The sequence below is a fragment of the Copadichromis virginalis genome, linkage group LG19 (genome assembly GCF_057382275.1).
Source record: "Copadichromis virginalis isolate Kocher_CV1m ecotype Utaka linkage group LG19, C_Virginalis_male_GT1.1, whole genome shotgun sequence".
In the NCBI taxonomy this organism is placed as follows: domain Eukaryota; kingdom Metazoa; phylum Chordata; class Actinopteri; order Cichliformes; family Cichlidae; genus Copadichromis; species Copadichromis virginalis.
In genome coordinates this window covers 16,306,951-16,325,691 of record NC_140636.1, presented here as the reverse complement: position 1 = coordinate 16,325,691, position 18,741 = coordinate 16,306,951, and the positions used below count along the sequence as shown (strand labels likewise).

The 18,741-nt window shown below is 46.3% G+C and overlaps 1 protein-coding gene across 3 annotated transcripts in view; it reads left to right on the top strand.

Moving 5' to 3' along the window:
* runx3 (RUNX family transcription factor 3) overlaps positions 1 to 16,077 on the top strand; it is a 48,516-nt gene extending 32,439 nt beyond the window's left edge. For all 3 annotated transcript variants that reach the window (XM_085442524.1, XM_085442525.1, XM_085442526.1), the window contains 3 exons: positions 1,783 to 1,929; positions 8,203 to 8,277; positions 12,994 to 16,077. In XM_085442524.1, the coding sequence (XP_085298650.1) occupies positions 1,783 to 1,929; positions 8,203 to 8,277; positions 12,994 to 13,475 (704 nt within the window). In that variant the 3' untranslated portion in view covers positions 13,476 to 16,077. The remainder of the gene's footprint in view (positions 1 to 1,782; positions 1,930 to 8,202; positions 8,278 to 12,993) is intronic.
* Positions 16,078 to 18,741: the final 2,664 nt, after the last annotated feature.

Genomic DNA, 18,741 nt, shown 5'->3' with positions numbered 1-18,741 from the left:
GTGTGCAGAGAGAGAGAAGTATTCTGGCTTCTACCTTCCATCAAAGTTTAAAAAGAAGGCCACATGTGAATAAAAATGATATTACAGAGCGTGCAAGAGCGTACGAGTCTATCCGGGATTTGTTCTGAGTAACAGCACAGAGCAAAGTGGCAGGCCAGAGGGTGGACTCAGTCACACACACTCACACAAACAGCTGCAGAGCAGCAACACGACTCCTGTCTCTGCTCCTACAGATTAGTCATGACTGACTCTTTTTCTTCTCACACATTTAAAGTTTCATCCAACTCCTAATGAGTGAATGAAGAGCGACAATTTTGATTTGAGTGCCTGCTTGTGTTCACATTATGTCGGAACATCACCCCTCCGTGTATGTGGCTGCCTGCGTGTGCGTACGGGGAGGGGGCTTCAAAGCTTGATATTTCTATATAGTTTGTAAAGAGAGGCCGGAAGCGAGGCGGTGGGCACAAACAAATGGACAGAGCGGTAAACGAGAGGAAACTTTACCCATGGGTCAGCCTCGGAGGGAAGATATATTGCCCATGGGTCAGTGCAGAGAAAGGACGGGCAAAATCCATATTGGTCCGTCTGCCTTGCCCCGTTTATATAGTGATAAAATATTCAAATCCAGCCATTACTTCACATTAGGCCACTCTGTAGAGATGCCAGGGAGAAAACCACAGAATGTATACATGCCGGTTCACACACAGTTTTGGTGCATTGATAGTTACATTAAAATGTCTTCCTCCCATTAGAGGCACAGCCCTCATCCGCACTCACGTCTGACATTTAAGGTGTGTTCACATGTGTATTTGTACATGAGTGCATCTGCATAAAAGGCATGATCAGAGGTTTTTTCTCATCTCATCGTTTCCCTGAACAGGGCATCAAAGTGATATGGGGGCTAAGTGTGTGCGGGTTAGGTACTCGGTTGGATTAAAGAAGCGCTGCTTCGCTTCTTAGAGTTAAGTCTCACCTCCTGCACACAGACACGCGCTAAAGTCTCTTTCTCTTTCCCTTCTCTTCGTTATGTTTAACAGCGATGACTGTATGGTCTGCTAACCTCGTCTGGGTGTTTCCTTCTGACTAAGTGCTGTGTCAGTCAGACCTGAATTTGCGTGGGTGTGGGTGTGAGAGACGAGTGGTTATTGGGGATAGATGCACTCACTTTTTTTCTTTTCTTTTAATCTTGTTAAAAAGACCAACAAAAGCACTTTTGTCCACTGCTGCACTCCTGCAGCAGTTGGTAGTGTGTTGTTTCTTAGACTTTAGGTTCAGGGAAACAAAATTCCTCCAGTAATTATTTTTGACCACTTACGCTATCGTTATCTGCGGATGACGTGGCAGCAGGTGCAGCTTGTATAACATTTAGTGTCTAGCCAATGTATTTCAAGGTCTGCTGACATTCTAATAATATTTTTGTATGTGGAAGCTGAAAACACGGTGACGGTCTCTTGCTCTCTCTCTCTTTTTTAAATATGAATATATATATATACATATATATATATATAAATGAATTGCACTGAAGCATACTGATGCTCGTCACAGTCCAAACTAATTTTACACTAATTACAGTTTAGACAGGAAAAGTTGTTTTGCCAGGATGTGTCAAACCGCTGTGCTCCAGAAAGAAATTAGGGAGAAGGGGAATTTTCTAATAGGACTCTTGTTATTGTGTTTGCTATTTTTGTACAAGCCTGGCAACAAGTGCCAGTTTTCCAGGTTGTGTAGGAGGTAAAATGTGCAAGTGCTTGACTTTCTCTCCTCCTCATGTCTTTCTTTCAGGGCACAGGGTGAAGTTAGAAGACACCCAGAAGATGCAGTTCTCAGACAGGCTGTCAGAGATCGAACGCTACCAGCGGAGTATGAGGATAGGCCCAGGAAACACCAATCCTCGCCAAATCCACCAACCCCACCTTGGCACCACACCAGGTAAGGAGGTCCACTGACATATACGAGTACAACCAGCAAACTTTCACATCTCTTTCGAAAGTACTAGTTGTGAAACTGTGACGCTGAATGAGTGTGTGTAGGGAAAATTCACAAACGTAATTTGCTGTTACTTTCGTGCTGACCTTTATTTACGATTCAACTTTGACCCTTTTTATTGATAGTTTTAGGCCTTTGCTTGACTCTGAGCGCACACACACACACACACACACACACACACACACAAACACACACACACACACACACACACACATCTGAAAAACTCAACATGGCTACATCTAAAAATACACAAATGTTGTTGTGAGTAATTTTATTTGTTGGAGCCATTTTCTTCTACTGAGCTACACCCACAAAGCATCACTGTGCATCTACCTGTGACGGGAAGCTCGTAAACATTAATGGCGACCCACATTATTTAGCTTCATGACAGACTTAGATCAGCTGAAAGAAACGACTTCCTGCTCCTACTATCGCGATACTGTAGACAAAACAAAGTGTGCATATTTTTAACCGTGTTTATCTAATTTTCCACAAACATATTTAAGAGAAGAAAGTCATCTACAGCCCATATTTTCAAAAATGAGTTAGAAGGAAGAATATGTACACTTTAATTTGGCCCTTTAATGACTTAGAACTGAAAATCTCCTTTAATAAGCCGAACATATTTGGTTTAATTTGGCTGAAGTAATTGAATCTGTCAGCACAGCACATGCTGTTCACCTCACCCTGAGCTAAGCCAAGAGACTTTCATGTTCTCCGCAAACTTTCCTGAGGTCTGTTCCACTAATCTGAGAGCTGTTATGTGTTGGCCGTTCGAGGGGAAGCTCATGTCAGCTTTGTCCCCGGATGCCCTGCGCTGGTGGGTCTGGGCCCCACAGTGCGCGGGGTAGAATCTGCAGCCAGGTGGCACGGCCGCCGCTGCCAGCCGAGCTTGGCCAAGTTGCCGAAGCTGGCCTCCGCACACCGTGCAACTACAGCCTCAGGAATGTAGCAGCCTTCCGCTACCTTGGCAATCACGTCAGTCTGAGACTGTCCGAATGTGTAGGGGTGCGGGGGAAGCTGGGGGGAGAGCTGAGAGTCAGACAGAGGTGGTGCGACTGGAGGGGAGGAGGCTGTGTGTCAGCTGTGGACAGCTGCGTGGGTGAGGATGACTCTTCCCTCTCTGTTGGAGCCTCTTTAACAGGAAGCACACATGCCTGAACGCAAACTTCGGCCCACTCTCTGGTTCTCATGCTGGCTAATGAATCTCATTACCTTTGTATCAGCATGCTGCTGTGTACAGGAGGGCTTGTTTGGGACCTCTGAGCCGTGTGTGGGTGGAACACTATCAGTGTGCACACTGTTTGGCCTTGTGCTTAGCTTAGCCAGCGCTGACTCACCAGTATGGGGCTATCTTACAGCTGACTGCAGAGAACACGGGGTCTTTCACCCTTCTCTCCCCTGTCCTTACTTACTGTTGATATCGCTTTTGTTCCCCTGTACGGCGTGTACCCAGATGAAAACACGTCAGCCATTTTAGAAACACCAGCGACAGGTTATGCTGAAACTAAACGGTGCGGCTCTTCGACACAATACAGTCACTGTGATGATCATTTTTTGACGGCTCAGGGTTTGCCGTGCGCACCGCAGGCTGCCTGCCAATAAAAAGACCCCTGCAGCAAAGCTCACACTTTAGGTTTCTGACTTGAAAAGTGGGCGGGGGGAGCGCATGGGCGGGCCGGCGGGGATGCACGCCAATCGGCGGGGAGGTGTACAGACACGGTCCAGACAGCAGACGAAGCGCTCGGCTCTCGTCTGCCTCACGCAGGATTAGGGCAGGAATTAGACTTGCCTGGCTTCAAAGGCCTGCAATGTTGCAACACACACATGTAGTCGGAGAGCAGACACAACACGCTAACATCTCTTGGAAGTGTCAAGATAAGTTAAAGGCCTTGAGCTTCAAGTTACAGCTGCCGGTGACTCGAGGCTGTCTATAAGAAGCGCATGTGAGTGAGACAGACGAGGGGAAGGGCTGTAAAAACCACACACCTTAATCTGTGGTATTACCATCGTGACGGCACACCGCAGGGCAAGAGTGGTAAAATAATTAAATAACAGAGGAGAGAGCCTTTCTCCCTCCCACCTCGTCTATCCGCTGGCTGAGCGGCAGCCCGTGGATGTATGTTGTGGCACGGGTCCCGCAGAGCGGTCCCGTATGCGCAGGAATCGCGCACAGACAACAGCACGACAGCATTACGAGCAAAGCTCAAACAAAAATAGACTTGTTGTAATAAATCCCATCCAGAGACACAGGGAGGTGTTTACATATCAACAACACACACGTCTCTGCTTTTGACAATCCCTGCCAGACGCTGTTGTACTTTGCAGATACTTTAAGTCCCGAAGCCTGTTTGTTTGAGAATTGCCGGGTGATAGATCGCCCATCAACATGTTATAATTAAATGGATTCCCTTCTTGCTGTTACAAAAGATGTTTTCCATTATCCGAGGCTGGAACCTCCCCCCCCTCCAACCCCGTCCCCTCTGAAGATGGCTACAAAAAGGAAAGCATAGTGTCACCCTCCTCCTCCTCCTAAAGCCTACTTGCTTCATATTGTTGTCTGAGCCGTGAAATTCTGTCTCAGTCTGCTCGTCAACAGGACACGTCTGCAGACATCAGCTACCGCTGGATTCTTAAATCACACCGAGACAAAGATGATTGCACCATAAGCACACTGAAAATAAAACACGCACACGCACACACGTAGTTTCATTCTAGTGTTGCAAGTTCTCCGCTAGTGTCCCAGACAGACAGGGTAATTAAGAGCTCATTACAGTGCATGCAGTGACAGGATTCCTGCGCGCTGGCAGACGCTACACTCGCTGCTTGTTTTTGTTCTTCTGTGTCCACAGGTAAGCCTATAGACATGTGGAATGATTCTCAGCTAGGGTGGAGGGACTGTGTGTGCGTGTGCGTGTGTGTGTGTGTGTGTGTGTGTGTGCGTGTGCGTGTGTGTGGTTGAAAAATGCATGGTTCAACTTGTGCAGTCAAGCAAATCTGACACTCAGACAATCAAGTACTAAATTGTTATTCTGGTTTTCAAAACCTCAAGTGAGCTACATGTGTATACTATGTGTATCTGTGGGTGGCAGTTTTTTTTCTTCCCTTCCTCTGATACACAATGTATTCGACAGCATTTACAGTCTTAAGGGAAGCAAGCAGCTGATTGAAAATTTGATTTATATCAAAGTTAAAAGTGGAAAACAGATTCCAGTTTTACCCTAATCCGTTTTAAAAGCGGACAAAACTCAACAAGCCCTTGGCAGAGCCTCTAACAGACAGCCGAGAAGAAAGACGCTCTTTTAACTTTAAATGTGTTTTAACAGTTAGAGAGGCAGGAGGGGGAGAAAAGAAATGGAGCACCAATTTAATCATCCAAAAAGAAAGTCCTGGCACTTTTGAGGTGGTATCACTTAACATGTTATTTGTTCCAACACCTGTGTGTTCCTCTCTGAAGATGAATATCAGATACTAGCATAACGTTCCACCATCAAGTCAAGTGCTCAGGGCTTTGATGACGGCCCAAAAGTGTGTGCGTGTGTGTCTGAGTCATGTGGTGATGTTGCTGAAAAACTCGGCGTAATCTTTCAGATCTACTATATTACTCACTACATTTTTTTTTTTTTTTGCCGTATTCAGCTTTTACCCGGAAAGCTCTTGCCCGTTAATGACTCTTCTACAAATGTTGGTACCGCTGGCGTCACGCTGCACAACTGGCGCACATCTGCTGCAGCTCGGCTCTGGCGCGCTCGCTCAGTGCGTTCAGGCTGTGGCCTCTGAGTTGGAATTGACTCGAAAAAGTCCCATTTGATGGAGGACCGGCCTGATTCAGCCCCTCCTGCCTCGTCCACAGTGACCACACTGTTTACTCCACATAAACAAGCCGGCCGGCCCCCCAGATTCGAGGCAGCGCTCTGCTACTGCCGCAAACTGAGAGGCTCGAGCTAATTCACACATCCCGAACGACACGATCAGCCAATTAGAAGCAAGAGCGAGACAGGAAATTAGCGCCGTCAGGTAGCTGTGGTGTAGGCTTTAGAGTATAGCCACCGCGCTCGTTGGGTTTCATGCAGACTTGTGCCAAACCCGAGCAGGAAGCTGGCCCTCTGAGGTAAATGCAACTAAAACGAGCAGGAACTGGAACAGTCCTTTAGACACTCTGTTTTACTTCTGCACTCCACTATTTACATAATATGTCAATGGCCACCACAGAGTTTATTTGTTATGGTGCCTGAAAGCTTCACTTGTGGTTAGTCTCTTTTTGTGACCCTGAGATGAATAATTCAAACTGAAAATGTTTCTTTTCTTCAACTGAGAAAAAAAAAGCTCTTTTGAAGCCCTGGTGGGGAAAAAAAACACAAAAAAAAAAAAAAACAAAGAAAAGGAGAAGTGAGAGCGAGATGTTTTTTACCAGACTCAACTGTTTGTGTAAGTTATAATTTCACATCAGAGCCGGACCCAGTTTTACATTTCAGCAATTACAGAAACTACATGTGTGCCATGAACAGTCTCTATTGAGTCTGGGGAGAGGGGAAGGGCGGGCGGACAACGAGCCCTGAAGGAGAACATAGGATTTTTCAGCCCATGTGTTTGTTTTTGCTCACGTTATAAGTGAGGGCTCAAAAGACATATCAAATGTCCCACATAGCTGAGCCAAGGCCGTGTTCCTCCCCTCTCTAACACGCTCTCTTTCTCTCCCCTTCCCTCGCTGGCGTCTTTCTTTCTGTCTTGCTCGCTCTCTCACATTCTCTCCCTGCTGCGACGCCTAAGGCCTGAGCGAAACAGGAAGCCAGCACAAGGACCAGCATTCACTGTGTCTCAATGACACGCTTCATTACGGCAGGCGCGTTACATGTCTCAGAGGCGTCGCTAGATCCGGAGTCACGAGGATGGACGCCATTTTGGCTCTAACATCTTCTCAGCCTCCTCCTTTCATGTACACATGCACTTCAAAAAGCAGCACATGTGTGTGTTTATATGCGAGTCCTCTCCAAAACTACACTGGCACCACCCCAAAAGCTTCTCATTAGTGACGCGGTCGCCGCTTCTTCCCTGCTCAGCCACCGCCTTCCTCACTCCTCGGCTCCGCCCAGGGCTGAGGGGCGGCCGGCCGTCTTATTAACAGGGGTAATCTGTGCCTCTGGTATTGACGTTGTCTGCTGGCCAATCAAAATATTTGAAGGAAATGTTTATTTTCTTGAGCGAATCGCACCAGCTGCTTGCAAGCCTTTCTGAATAAGGCCATTTATGTTTAAGAATTTGCCATTGTGAGGCATAGTGCAGGACCTCTCAGTGACTGAGTGCTGATTTGGGTCTTTGCAAAGGAAGTGGAGGAGCTCCAGGGGAAGCAGAGATCGTACACTAGTTAAGCCCAGTGTGGCTATAGGTGAACAACCCAGCACCGCCCTCCTCTCTGCCTCTGGCATCCCCTCTCCATCCTAATTGCCGCTACAGGAGGCTGGGAGAGGGAGGGTGTGCAGAGTCACGCTGAGGTTAGACGGCTGATTGATGCTGTCGTTAAAGGGAGTCGACGCGAGAAAAATGTAATACACGTTTTTCTGCCTGCATGTTGAAAATATTTACGCACATTTGATGAAAAAGTTTTAAACGGGACGTAGCACTATCCGGAGGCGCGCAGACTGGGCTGTCACGCAGCACATGTGCCGAGGCGCTCCACGCAGCTTCGTGCACGTTGTCGTGTAACAACTGCGCCGTCTCAGACCGAGAGCAAACAGCCAGCTGTTTGTGCTGCGGTGTGACCGTCCAGTGTGAAGCAGGGTCCCACGCGTTGGGCCAGTAGCTCCTCGACCCTCCTCGGCTTCCTGACAGCTTGGCTGGATAAGCTTCACAGGTCTCTCCGGTGTCTCGCCTGAAAGTCCCAAAAATATCTCATATGCACCCATCGAGCATGTTTTTCCAAGCTTGGTCTCACTGTGGTGAGAAAACCACCCCTCCTCTTCCCAGCCTTCACTGCTCAGTCAGCAGAGACCGACCTGTGACAGGAAAACATCTCCAAATGTCCAGATGTCAAGACGGTTCTGCCCAGTCTGTCGAGAAGGCGTTTTTGGATTGTGTTTTAGATTGCTAAGGCACAGGCAGTGACCTCCTCACCCTGTACACGCACACAACTCGTATTAATTCCCAGAATTGCTCTACTGGATTGTTTATAAAGCCCACATCCTCACATATTGCTTGTATTTGTGTGTGTTCTTGCAGCCCTGTGGCAGGAGCAGATGGACACCCCCACCCTGAAGACCTGCAAGGTGGAGGAGGACCTGAGACCATGGCCAGGTGAGACACTGCAATGCACTGCTTTTTTTTTTACCCCACACACTCTTTTTGTCTCTTGGCTTTCAAGGTTATTTTTATAGCGCTCATCAAAAACCAGCTTGACAAGGAGGTTTCTAAAAACACATTATATGCAATAAAATGCCGTCATACAGAAAATTATACGAGGACAGTTCGTGCAGTCTCTGAAATACTAAAAGGCAATCAACAGTTATAGATCAAATATAAGCAAATTAAATTAAACATATTTAAGTCAAAATCAAATCAGAAACCTGTCTGAGTGTCTCAGACTGCAGACTGGTTGGTAAGGGGAGAGACGTTTTGATGTGTTTAGTAGGTCATGGTTGGTTCTTGCAAGAAGTCTCACTATTACACTTCATACTTGATAAAAGAACTAATTTAACTAAGCATGAGACTCTGTATTTATTTTAGGATGTTGTTTATGCATGACGGTGTCTTTGTGTGTGTGTTTCAATTTGAAACCGAGGGTGTTCGCTAGTTGCGAAAAAACAGCCTGAAGGGTGAAGTCACTAGTAAGGACTTGTGTGAGCAAGCGTGCAAAACACAATGAAGATCGCTTTGAATATAAGTCTTTAAAAACATCTCGCACTGCTTTGTTTTAATTAGTAAACGTAGTTTTTCCAAACTGAAAGAAACAAGCTGGAAAGGGTGTTTCATTTTGCCTGTAGGGCCCAACTACATCACACGGCGTTCCCGTAATGCCACCATCCTTCTCGCTTTTTTTTTCTTCATTGTCTTCCGCTGCCTTTCCCCCTTCTCCTTTGTTTCATTTGTATCTTGGCGATTTTGATTAAAAGCCCTCTCAGTCTTGCATTCTCCTACGCACAACCCACCACTCCACACCGGACGTGCTGACTCATACGCTCACGCTGTGACGAAGTCCCGCATTCAGACACAAAATGACTTTTAGATTTAGCACTGCGCTCTTGCTCTCTTTTCTGCATTTTATCAGATACAACGCAATGTCTAAAGAAATGTGTCTAAGCACTGACACAGCAGAATTATACGTGTTTGTTGGCGTCTGTGCAAAGGCACTCGGGGCTGTGTGAGAGACTGGAAGCAGCAGTGAGAAAAAAAATTTAACAACAGCGATTCTCATGTAGCTACAATCCCAATGACTGGTTAACAAATACATCACACCAGTCACTTTACAAGTGAGTATCGTATCTCTCGCAGAAAAAGATTTACTTAACAAAAAAATATTTTAATCGCGTCACCTCGTGTGTCGACGCATTAGGGAAATCTCAGGGTTTTTATAATCACAAACTTCTTTTTCCCTTGCTTGTGTTGCATGTCACAAGTTGAGAACATGCAAAATCCTCCGCGCTCACATGATAAAGTGCTAACGTGGATGAGGCTTTGGGGCTGCCGACCGTGTTGCCACAGTACAGAGGTGATCGGTATTTGCATCCGACATGATGCTCCGGCTCCACAGCCTCGGCGCTTAAATAAACACCTGGAGATCATTTGTGTTCATTTGGGTCTCCTATTCTGCAGCACCGGCCCTGCCGTGGCGTTACGTTACCCTGTACTCGTCGGCCAATTATCAACAGCGCCTTCTCAAGCTAATGGCATCCACTGTTCAAACCAGTCAATAAATCAACCGGACGCTTTCTGCTTGTGAAAGGACTTAAATCCCTTCTCGGGAGTCCACAATGCAGAGCAGCTGGGCCTTTTCAGGGATTATATCAGAGAAAAAGATTAGAAAACATTCTTATTACACAGCACAGTGGCTCTTTCCACGTAGCCGCACCAGCCCGGGCTTCTCTCTTTTTCCTCCTTTCACTTATTTGCCTGAGACACCCTTCCCTGGGTGCTGGCCGTCACAGTTTGCATCAAGCCTGAGTAAACATTTCACAGGTGAACGCCTGGATTTGCATCCCCCCCATTGTCAGCCACCACATTCAGGCACACGTGCATACACACACACACATAAGCCCGTGCACAATTACACACAGAGACGTGACCGCCTCAAACCTGCCCTTGTGTTAACAACCAAAATCAGTTTCTCCCGTATGCAAACGAGACAAACCTCCTGTCATATCTGGGTTACACGCTTGAGTGTGGACTAGAGGACTTCTTGACCTAAGCAGAAAGGAGGAGGGCTCCACCCTTGGCACTGCAGAATTCAAAAAGAGCATGGCGCTGCACTTCAGAGCTCATGCTGGAACACCGTGTTCTCTATAAAAGCCCCGATTCCCAGCTACCCGCTTCATACACTCAGAACATCACACACTGTGCTAGCTAGGCCTCTGGGGTCCATCCTTTATCCTGTCCCTGCAATTTAGTCAACACGTTTCAGATGAGCCTAATGGAGATCATGTGTGGTTTTGTGCCGTAGAGGTTACAGGCAGCGAGTACTCGGCTCAGTTAGGAAGACCCTCTCTGCCAAAGATACACCACCGTTACCACAGCCGCAGCAGCAAACCCTGCACTTATGTTGGGTGGGGGAGGGTGGGGATGCAGGAAGGTATGCAACGCAGTCAAGAGGGAGAAAAAGCAGACTGCAAACTTTGCTTCTCAATTACAGGACACTTTGTTTAGCCCTCTCCTCCAGAGGGAGCTACTGTACTGTACCAGACTCCTCAGGGCTCCCAGCCAAAAACCTGAGACTGCATAAGCCCATTAAGGTGTTGTGATAAGCGTCCAGTCCAGTTTCCCCTGACGGAACACAGGAGTCGATCCCCACCGCAGTTTGGCCCACACATTTCCACCGACTTCAATTAAGCGGAGATCGTGGGCGGCGTGGGCGGCGTAGGCGGCAGCAGCGAGAGCTGTCGTGTCCCCAAGCCACAGAACGCCTCCCCGGTTTCACCCCGAAGCCTAAATTTAGCACAGAGTGGGACAGATGAAGGGACAGACAGAGAGAGAGAGAGAGGGAGCAAAAGCTTTTTGAGAGTCCGGTAGGAATTAGTAGGCTGACTCCACTTCACCCGAATCAACAGCAGCTGAGGGCTTGGATTTTCCTCGCGTGAAATCAGATACGGAGCTCGACTCCTGTGCCTGGTAGACTCTGGAAAAAGAAACAGCCCCCCCTACCACCACCACCACTACTAACTCCCTCATCCCCTCCCAAAAAAAAGGAAATTCAACAGCAGCAATGTGTTGCTGAAAAAAAAACAAAGAGTAAAGCTGGGGCCATGGAAATTGCAAAGGAACTGATTTTTTTGCAGCTGAAAATGGACCCTCTTCTCCAGACACAGGGAAAAGACATTTCAACAAGACCGTGGCACGCAAGTTTGGCATTCTCCCCCCTCGGGGCTGTGGCGTGCAAGCGCTTGCTATTTGACAAATACAAGCTTTCTTTTCTCTGCCATCCAAATCCACATTTTACACTTGAAGTCATGTGGGCACACTGGACCCATGGAAGCCACACGCAGACAAACAAATAACCACGGGCGTACACAGGCGTGGGCTGAGCGCATACTGTAGGCTGACATCAGGTGTGAGGAACACTCACTAGTCTTTATGGCATACAACCAGGTCAAGGGCGTTTGTTCTGGCTGAAGGCCACCTTATTGCTTTGGAAAATACCGGAGTATCATGAACACAAAGACTCGACGCGGTCAACTTGCCAAGCAACGCTTAATATTTCACACCTTTACCTGGGAATTTAAAAGTGTGTCTGAAGCCAGTAAAACCACAACAGTAGCAGGTAATTTTCCCAGTGTTAGCATTTAGCTTACATGCAATTAAAACAAAGTGAAAATAAATCAAAGGTATCGTAAGTACATTAAGCAGAAACTTGGAAAATAACTGGTGCTGTACTTGGACTGAAACACAAATACTATCGGAGGTGTCAGTCGGCAGCTTTCATAAATCTGTGAATGGGTTCGTTTCCCAAGCTCGGGTGGTGTAAGATCAGCCAATAGCACTCCTTAGCTGAGCGAGGAGGGAAATATGGTGTTTGAGTTCCTTGGTGACAGTAGTGGCATCAAATCTCAGAGCAGCAAACCGCCAAGCCGAACCCTTCAGCAATATTTCTATTTCCCTTTTGCCAGCTGAATAAATGAGAAGGTGTGCAGTGAAATGGCAGACATAGCAGCCTGGTTCCACTGTGCTTCGTTACCTGTGAGATTACACTTGGCAGCGACTCTGACAGGTCATTCACTGTGATACACATTAGTTTAGATATACACAGAAACACAATTTCTCTTCCTGCGTCCCCTCCCCTTCTCTTTCTCTCTGACCGTCTCCGAGTGCGACCGTCTGCCTCTGCCACCTAAATAGGATTTATGACAAGCCGCACAACAGTGCAGTGAGCTGTCTGTGTTTATACAAAGCACCCCTCACTACAGACAATGCCTCTTTTCATTGCTCTGAAAAAGATAGAAAACTGTGCGTTGCGTCTTTTGAAGCAGTGGTGGGAGGGCTGTGGCAAGGGGGCCTTTTCATAACTTCAGTCTTGTGCACGGGGCTGTGGGATGATGTGCTGTCAGTGCTTGATGACTGTTATTAAGCAAAGAAATGTCTCAGTTCATTACTTTGAGCAAACATTTCCATGGACCGGTATATCGCAAGAAACTTGAGCTCAGAATTGGGGGTCTGGGGAGATTTGCTGCTCTGGAAATGTGGGTCTTTTTTTTCTTGCGAATAATAGAAAAGAGAGATCTCTGAGTCGCTGGTTTCATAATTGCAAGAGCAGTTTGAATGTTTTATGGCTCTTTCCAACCTTTTGTTTCTCTGTTTTTATAACAGCGACTACAGAGCTCTTCCCGCAGAGGACCACCTTCCCGTCTCTGTCACCGCTGACCGACCCTCGCTTCTCAGATCCCCGCATGCACTACCCCGGGGCCTTCCCCTACTCCACCAACACCTCCAGCACCGGCATTAGTGGCCTTAGCATGTCAGCCTCTACTAGATACCACACCTACCTGCCACCACCCTACTCAAACAACCAATCCCAAAACTTCCAGTCCAACTCTTACCTGTATTATGGCACAGGCTCTGGATCCTACCAGTTCTCCATGGTGGCTCCAGGGAATACCGGGGGCGAGCGCTCTCCCACCCGCCTACTGTCCTGCTCGGGGGCTACAGGCACTGGCGGGACCAACAGCCTGATGAACCCGGGCCTAAACACCCAGAGCGAGGGCGTGGAAGCCGATGGCAGCCACAGCAACTCCCCCACAGCCATGAGCGCTTCGGGTCGCTTGGATGAATCTGTCTGGAGGCCTTACTGACTGACAGACAGCTAGACAAGAAGAGAAGGAGAAAACAAAGTAAAGAGGATGATGAACAAAGAAAAAAGAAGCTGAACACTGAAAGAAAAGAAGAAGAAAAAAAAACAAAAAAAGAGAAATGCTGCATGTTTGTCTTTTATTTCTCCGGCACTCGCTTTAAAGACCTTCTGCTTTTACCAAATCCCCCAAGACTTCTATTTGTTTTGTAAATTCTTGAACTCCTGCACTGTACCGAGGTACCGTCAAAGAACCGGAAAAGCCATACGAGCTGACGCGTTACTTGGCAGAGACTGTAAACAGAAGAGAGAGTAAAACGAGTGAAGCCGCAGTAATGTGCCGGCCTCATTTGTCTTGTGCAAACAGGTACTCATCAAAGACAAATGAACAAAAGGCGGCGGAGGTGTGATCAATCAGCACAGCTGACGAACTGAAAAACCGCAGCAGAAATCCCTCAAACAGACCGATCCAGCTCACTCGGCGGGTGGAGGAGAGAAGTCGGGCTGGACTCCTGCGAGGCATGGCTGCACTGCTGTAGCAATCCTTCCTTTTTAAAGCTTTAATTTCTGTCAAATTTCAACATTGTAAAAAATTATTGAGTCAGTTGTGAAAACATTGTCAGTTGCACCCAAGGCTGTTTCGTGCGCTCACGGTGGTTATGCAGTACCTTATTGCCTAATTTATTATCCAAATGGACACATTAGTGTTTGGAGCCACACTGCGCAGTGGACGTTTCGACACAACTGCTGCATTATTGAGAAACAAAAGCATTTTACATGTCACGTTTTTAGATATGACTCCTCCTCTGCCGCGTCATCAGTCAATCACGCTTCAACAGGACAGTGGCTGATATTTCAAGGAATGTATAAAGACTAAAGCAGAGGAGGGTTTCTTGGTTTTTTTGTTTTTCTGTAGGAGTCCTGTTGTCTCTACTCTTTACTTTTCCTTTGATGTTCTTATTCAAGCCCTTTTCTAAAGAAAAAAAAGTCCTAGTCTGGTATTTTTAAACTGGATGAGACAGTTTACCTTTCATATTTATTTGAGCCAAAATTTGAGGAAATGTATGCATATACCCCAAATCCTTAAGCATTTCTCTCTGCCTTTCCTTTTTTTTTTTTATATAAATATATATACAGTATATATACCATGTTTTGTTGTTAAGTATAAATTTGGAATTTGTGTAATATATTGCTACTAAATTATAAAAAAAACCAAAACCTTTAATGTAATTTTTTGCCTTCCAATGTAGCTTTGATGCACTAAAACTTTTATTCCTGAGTGAACAGTGCCCAACAGCATCTTCTAGAGCTGTAAGCTTTTAAAAAAAGTTCCAAAATTGCCTTTCTGCGCTTAAAAAAACCAAAAAAGCCATTTGCTGAATTTTTTGCACTATGTTTGAACTTTCATTTCTCTCTTTATTTTTGGGTTTATACATTTACAAATATCCAGAAGCGTGCCGAACTAAACATGGATAGATATATAGACATCAACTTAAGTCGCCAAATAATTTCGTGATCAGACACACAAACACATTCCTGCACCACAGGTGTGTGTGCGCATTCCCCCTGTCCTGGGAGGGTCTTTCCCCTTTAGCTACACATGTGATCCTGTGTTTCCATAAATTAGGAGGAGAGGATGAAGGGATGGAGGAAGACAGGTGGGGTCAAAAGGGGTATCTTCTTACAAAACCAGAGGCAGTTGAAAAAAAACCCTCTGTTGTTGTGCACCGGTCCTTTTGTTCTAAATAATCAGTGAGTGCTTTGAAACCTTTTATGGCTCCCAGTCTAATTTACTGTCAGTGCCAGGGGGTCGTAGCTCCGCCAGCTCTGCCTGCACACATCGCCTTGGCACGAGGTGTGCTAAAGATATCTACAAGAAGTATCAGGTATCCAGTATTTACCAGGAAACTCTTTCACAAGAATGAAGATGATTAGGATTCATGACTTTGAAAGTTGGCGGCTCATGTGATAAATAAGTAAGCTTTAATGTCAAAGTGAGAAGTGATCCAAAGAAGCTAGCATTTGCAGCTCAGGTAAAGAAAAAAAAGAATGCAAGCTGTTTTGTATGCCCTCTGCCTTATTCCCAGTTTTTTTCTAAATGACAGCGTCTCATTCCCATCTCCCTTTGGCCTGGATGTGCCTGAAAACCTTACTGCATTATAGGCAAACATCATGCAGCTAGAGAAACCACCTACGTACTGAGATTTGTGTGGTTCCTTCAAACACAAAAAACCAAAGATCTTCACAACTGCCTGTAATACTGTTTGGATGTTTTCGATGGAGAAAATGTGTGGCAAAAAATATTGTTTTTGTTTTTCTTCTGCAAACAAGCCCAAGTGTGCGAGTAAATCGTATTTTTATTGTGTGTTAATTAAAGAGCACAATGTTACTTTTTTTTAAACAATCCCTTTCCAGCAAAATGTTCCTTCATCTTGCTCTCTCCATCTCTTTGATGCTCAAAGCATGTACATCTGAAACTGGTATGTTAATTTAAAAAAAATTTCACCATGTATGTAATGATATCGATAATGCTTCTATACTGAGTGCTTGTAAAGTTTGCGATAATGTAGTTTTTATTCATTTTAATTAAAAAAAAATGTGTCTCACTTTTGTCTCCAAAGCTGTTTTCTTTTGAAGGATAAGATTTGTAAAACATGGCCACACTTCATGCTCACGGCTCCGCCCACCCACTTGTGAAACCTTTTGTTTACAGGGAGCAGCCAATCAGAAAAAAGGCTCAAAGAGAACATAAAAATAGAGCCGACAGGCTACAGCTACTTCAGCAGAGTCCAGGAATGAACCCTTATAGCCCCTTCAAAGGAACTCTTGGAGTGAAATGAATAAATCACACCTAGGTTAGATTAAAGTTGCAGATTTATGGCCACATTCTTTGAATTTATTTGCTTAATTATAAAAACAATAGCACAGTGTAGCAGTACTCCTAGGCTTGTGAGGTGTTGTAGTTTAACAGGGCGAGGTGTTGAGAGTTAAAACACGGGGGGGGGGGGTACATTTTTAAATCATCTCCAGAATCCAACACACCATCACATCAGCTGAGAAATGAAGAAGGAAAAAGAAAACCCTCATAAACATCCATGGGACCCGATTCCACGCCAGCACATTTCTGTACTTCTAACTTCTTCGGCTCACACAGAAAAAATACCACGAATGCCACTGTTTTCATCTCATAACCTTACATTTGCTGGGTTGTGCCCAGTAACCCTCTAATAATTCTCCTCCTCTCTCCCATTAGCGAAACTCTCGCTGGCAATTCCTCTCGCTTCCCAGAGGTTTGAAAATGCCTCAGCTGTCAGCGCGGTGGTACCCTGAGCGTAAATAAAACGCTGCTCAGGAATCCGACACCACCCTGGCAGCCTCCATGTTAGCGCACGTCGGCAAGTCGTCACTTGTTAAAAACAATACAGAAGTTTGGAATGTCGGCGGCCTTTTTTAACCGACGGCGCGGTCGTTAATTTACACCGCGCCGATGCCATCTGTTTGCCCCATTTGAAGCCGAGCCATAAGATTAAACACTTGAGATGCCACCTTGCGGGGTGGTCTGATTTCAGATGTGGTTATCCTGACACCAAATACCCACAATTCTTCGCTCTTTAACTAATGCCACCTGTTGATGTGCCATGAAAGGCTTTCACTTTGTTTTTCACTAATTTTTCACTCTTTTGTTTCCTGTGTTTAGACGCTTGCATTTTCTCTTTCTTTGCCTCTTTCATCCTTTCTTCTCGTTCAGCTCTCACCTTTCTTCGCCTTTGTGTGGCTTCTGCTGCATGCGTGTGTCTGTGTCAGGCCTTCTATGGCTGGCAGAACAACAGAGCCTCAGGATGCACACATGCAGCCTCGATACACACTGCATTCAATTAACTCTGCACACTCAAAGCATTTCCACGCAGACACACACAATCCCCCGCTGACAGATCTCGCACCAGCCCTCCACCAAGACGGTCTGAGCTCCACTTTACAGTGCGAGTTCACAACAGCGTTTCCTCCAGGTCTCATCACAGAGAAGTGCTCTGCCTCGCCCCTCGCTGATCCCCCACCACTCAGGAAGCACAAAGAGAAAATGATAAGCTTTCAATTAGGCCAGGCTCAGGGGAATTTTACAGCTGTCTTCACACACTCTGTGAGACCCGACTCTCTTGTCCACATGTGTGGAGCAGAGAGGCTCTCATCTGGCTCTGCCTTAGTCGTGGATGTACACGAGCAGAGCTGCTTTTTCATCTTCTCTCTGTTCCTGCAGCGCTGCTGCTCCTCTTCCGAAAACTGTAACTCTCCCGGAAAGAGGGGAAGCGTTTGCCTGGATCAGGCTGCCTGTCTGGATGTGATTGTAGTCAAAAGGCATGATGAATTGGTGTATAGGACAAACAAAACCACTTTTTAAGTGGGTAAAGTTGAAAAAATAGACGCATAACTTGCCCCATGGCGATAGAAAAGAATAACTAACGACTGCTTTGTTTATTCTGTCTGTTGCTTATTGGCCTCCAGGATTTTTCATCTTTATTCAAAAGAAAGATGATAAAACACTGAACTGGAAATAAGACACAAACAAAGCGAAACAGAGAAAGTTTCTCATGATAACAGTATCCGCTGTCGCTTCTATGATACCTGCATGCGAAACCAATTACAGCCTCTTCTGGAGCCACTAACAACCTCTGCCCTGAACCCGTGAGAAGCAGTGGGCCTGAACCGGCTTGTTTTGGGTGCCTGGTACGTTGGCCAGCAGTCTATTTTCTAACCAGACTGGTGGTGGGAACAGCAACTACCGTCCAAAATCAGGGTTCCCACAGATTGACCGAGGAACACAGGGGCCAGGGGCTAAGAAACCGCGAGAGCTGTGATGCAACCATTCTCACACAGAGCACTGCTTTGCTGATGCAGAGTGGGATATGGAGGGAGAGATGAAGAGAGAGAGAGAGAATTCTCCTAGTTCAGAAGGATCCCAGTGAAGGTAGTTTCTCATCCATGCCGAGTCTACAGAGACTGATCTTTGGAACCGGGCGACTCCCAGTTCCCACAGTGGAGCACCTCTCTGCGGGGCTGTACTGTAGGAGTCGGTTCCCGCTCAAAGCGGGAGCAACGGTCACAGTGTCAGATGGACCCGGAGAGCTGCCAGCACGACACTCTGCTGTGTGACCTCTTAACGAGCTGCTGATCTCATAAAAACACAAACAAATTCAGCAGCAATGGGAGACGCGTCGCTCTTAAAAGTCTCCCAAAGAACAATCTGTTAAATCAGCCGTGTCGCATTTTAACCG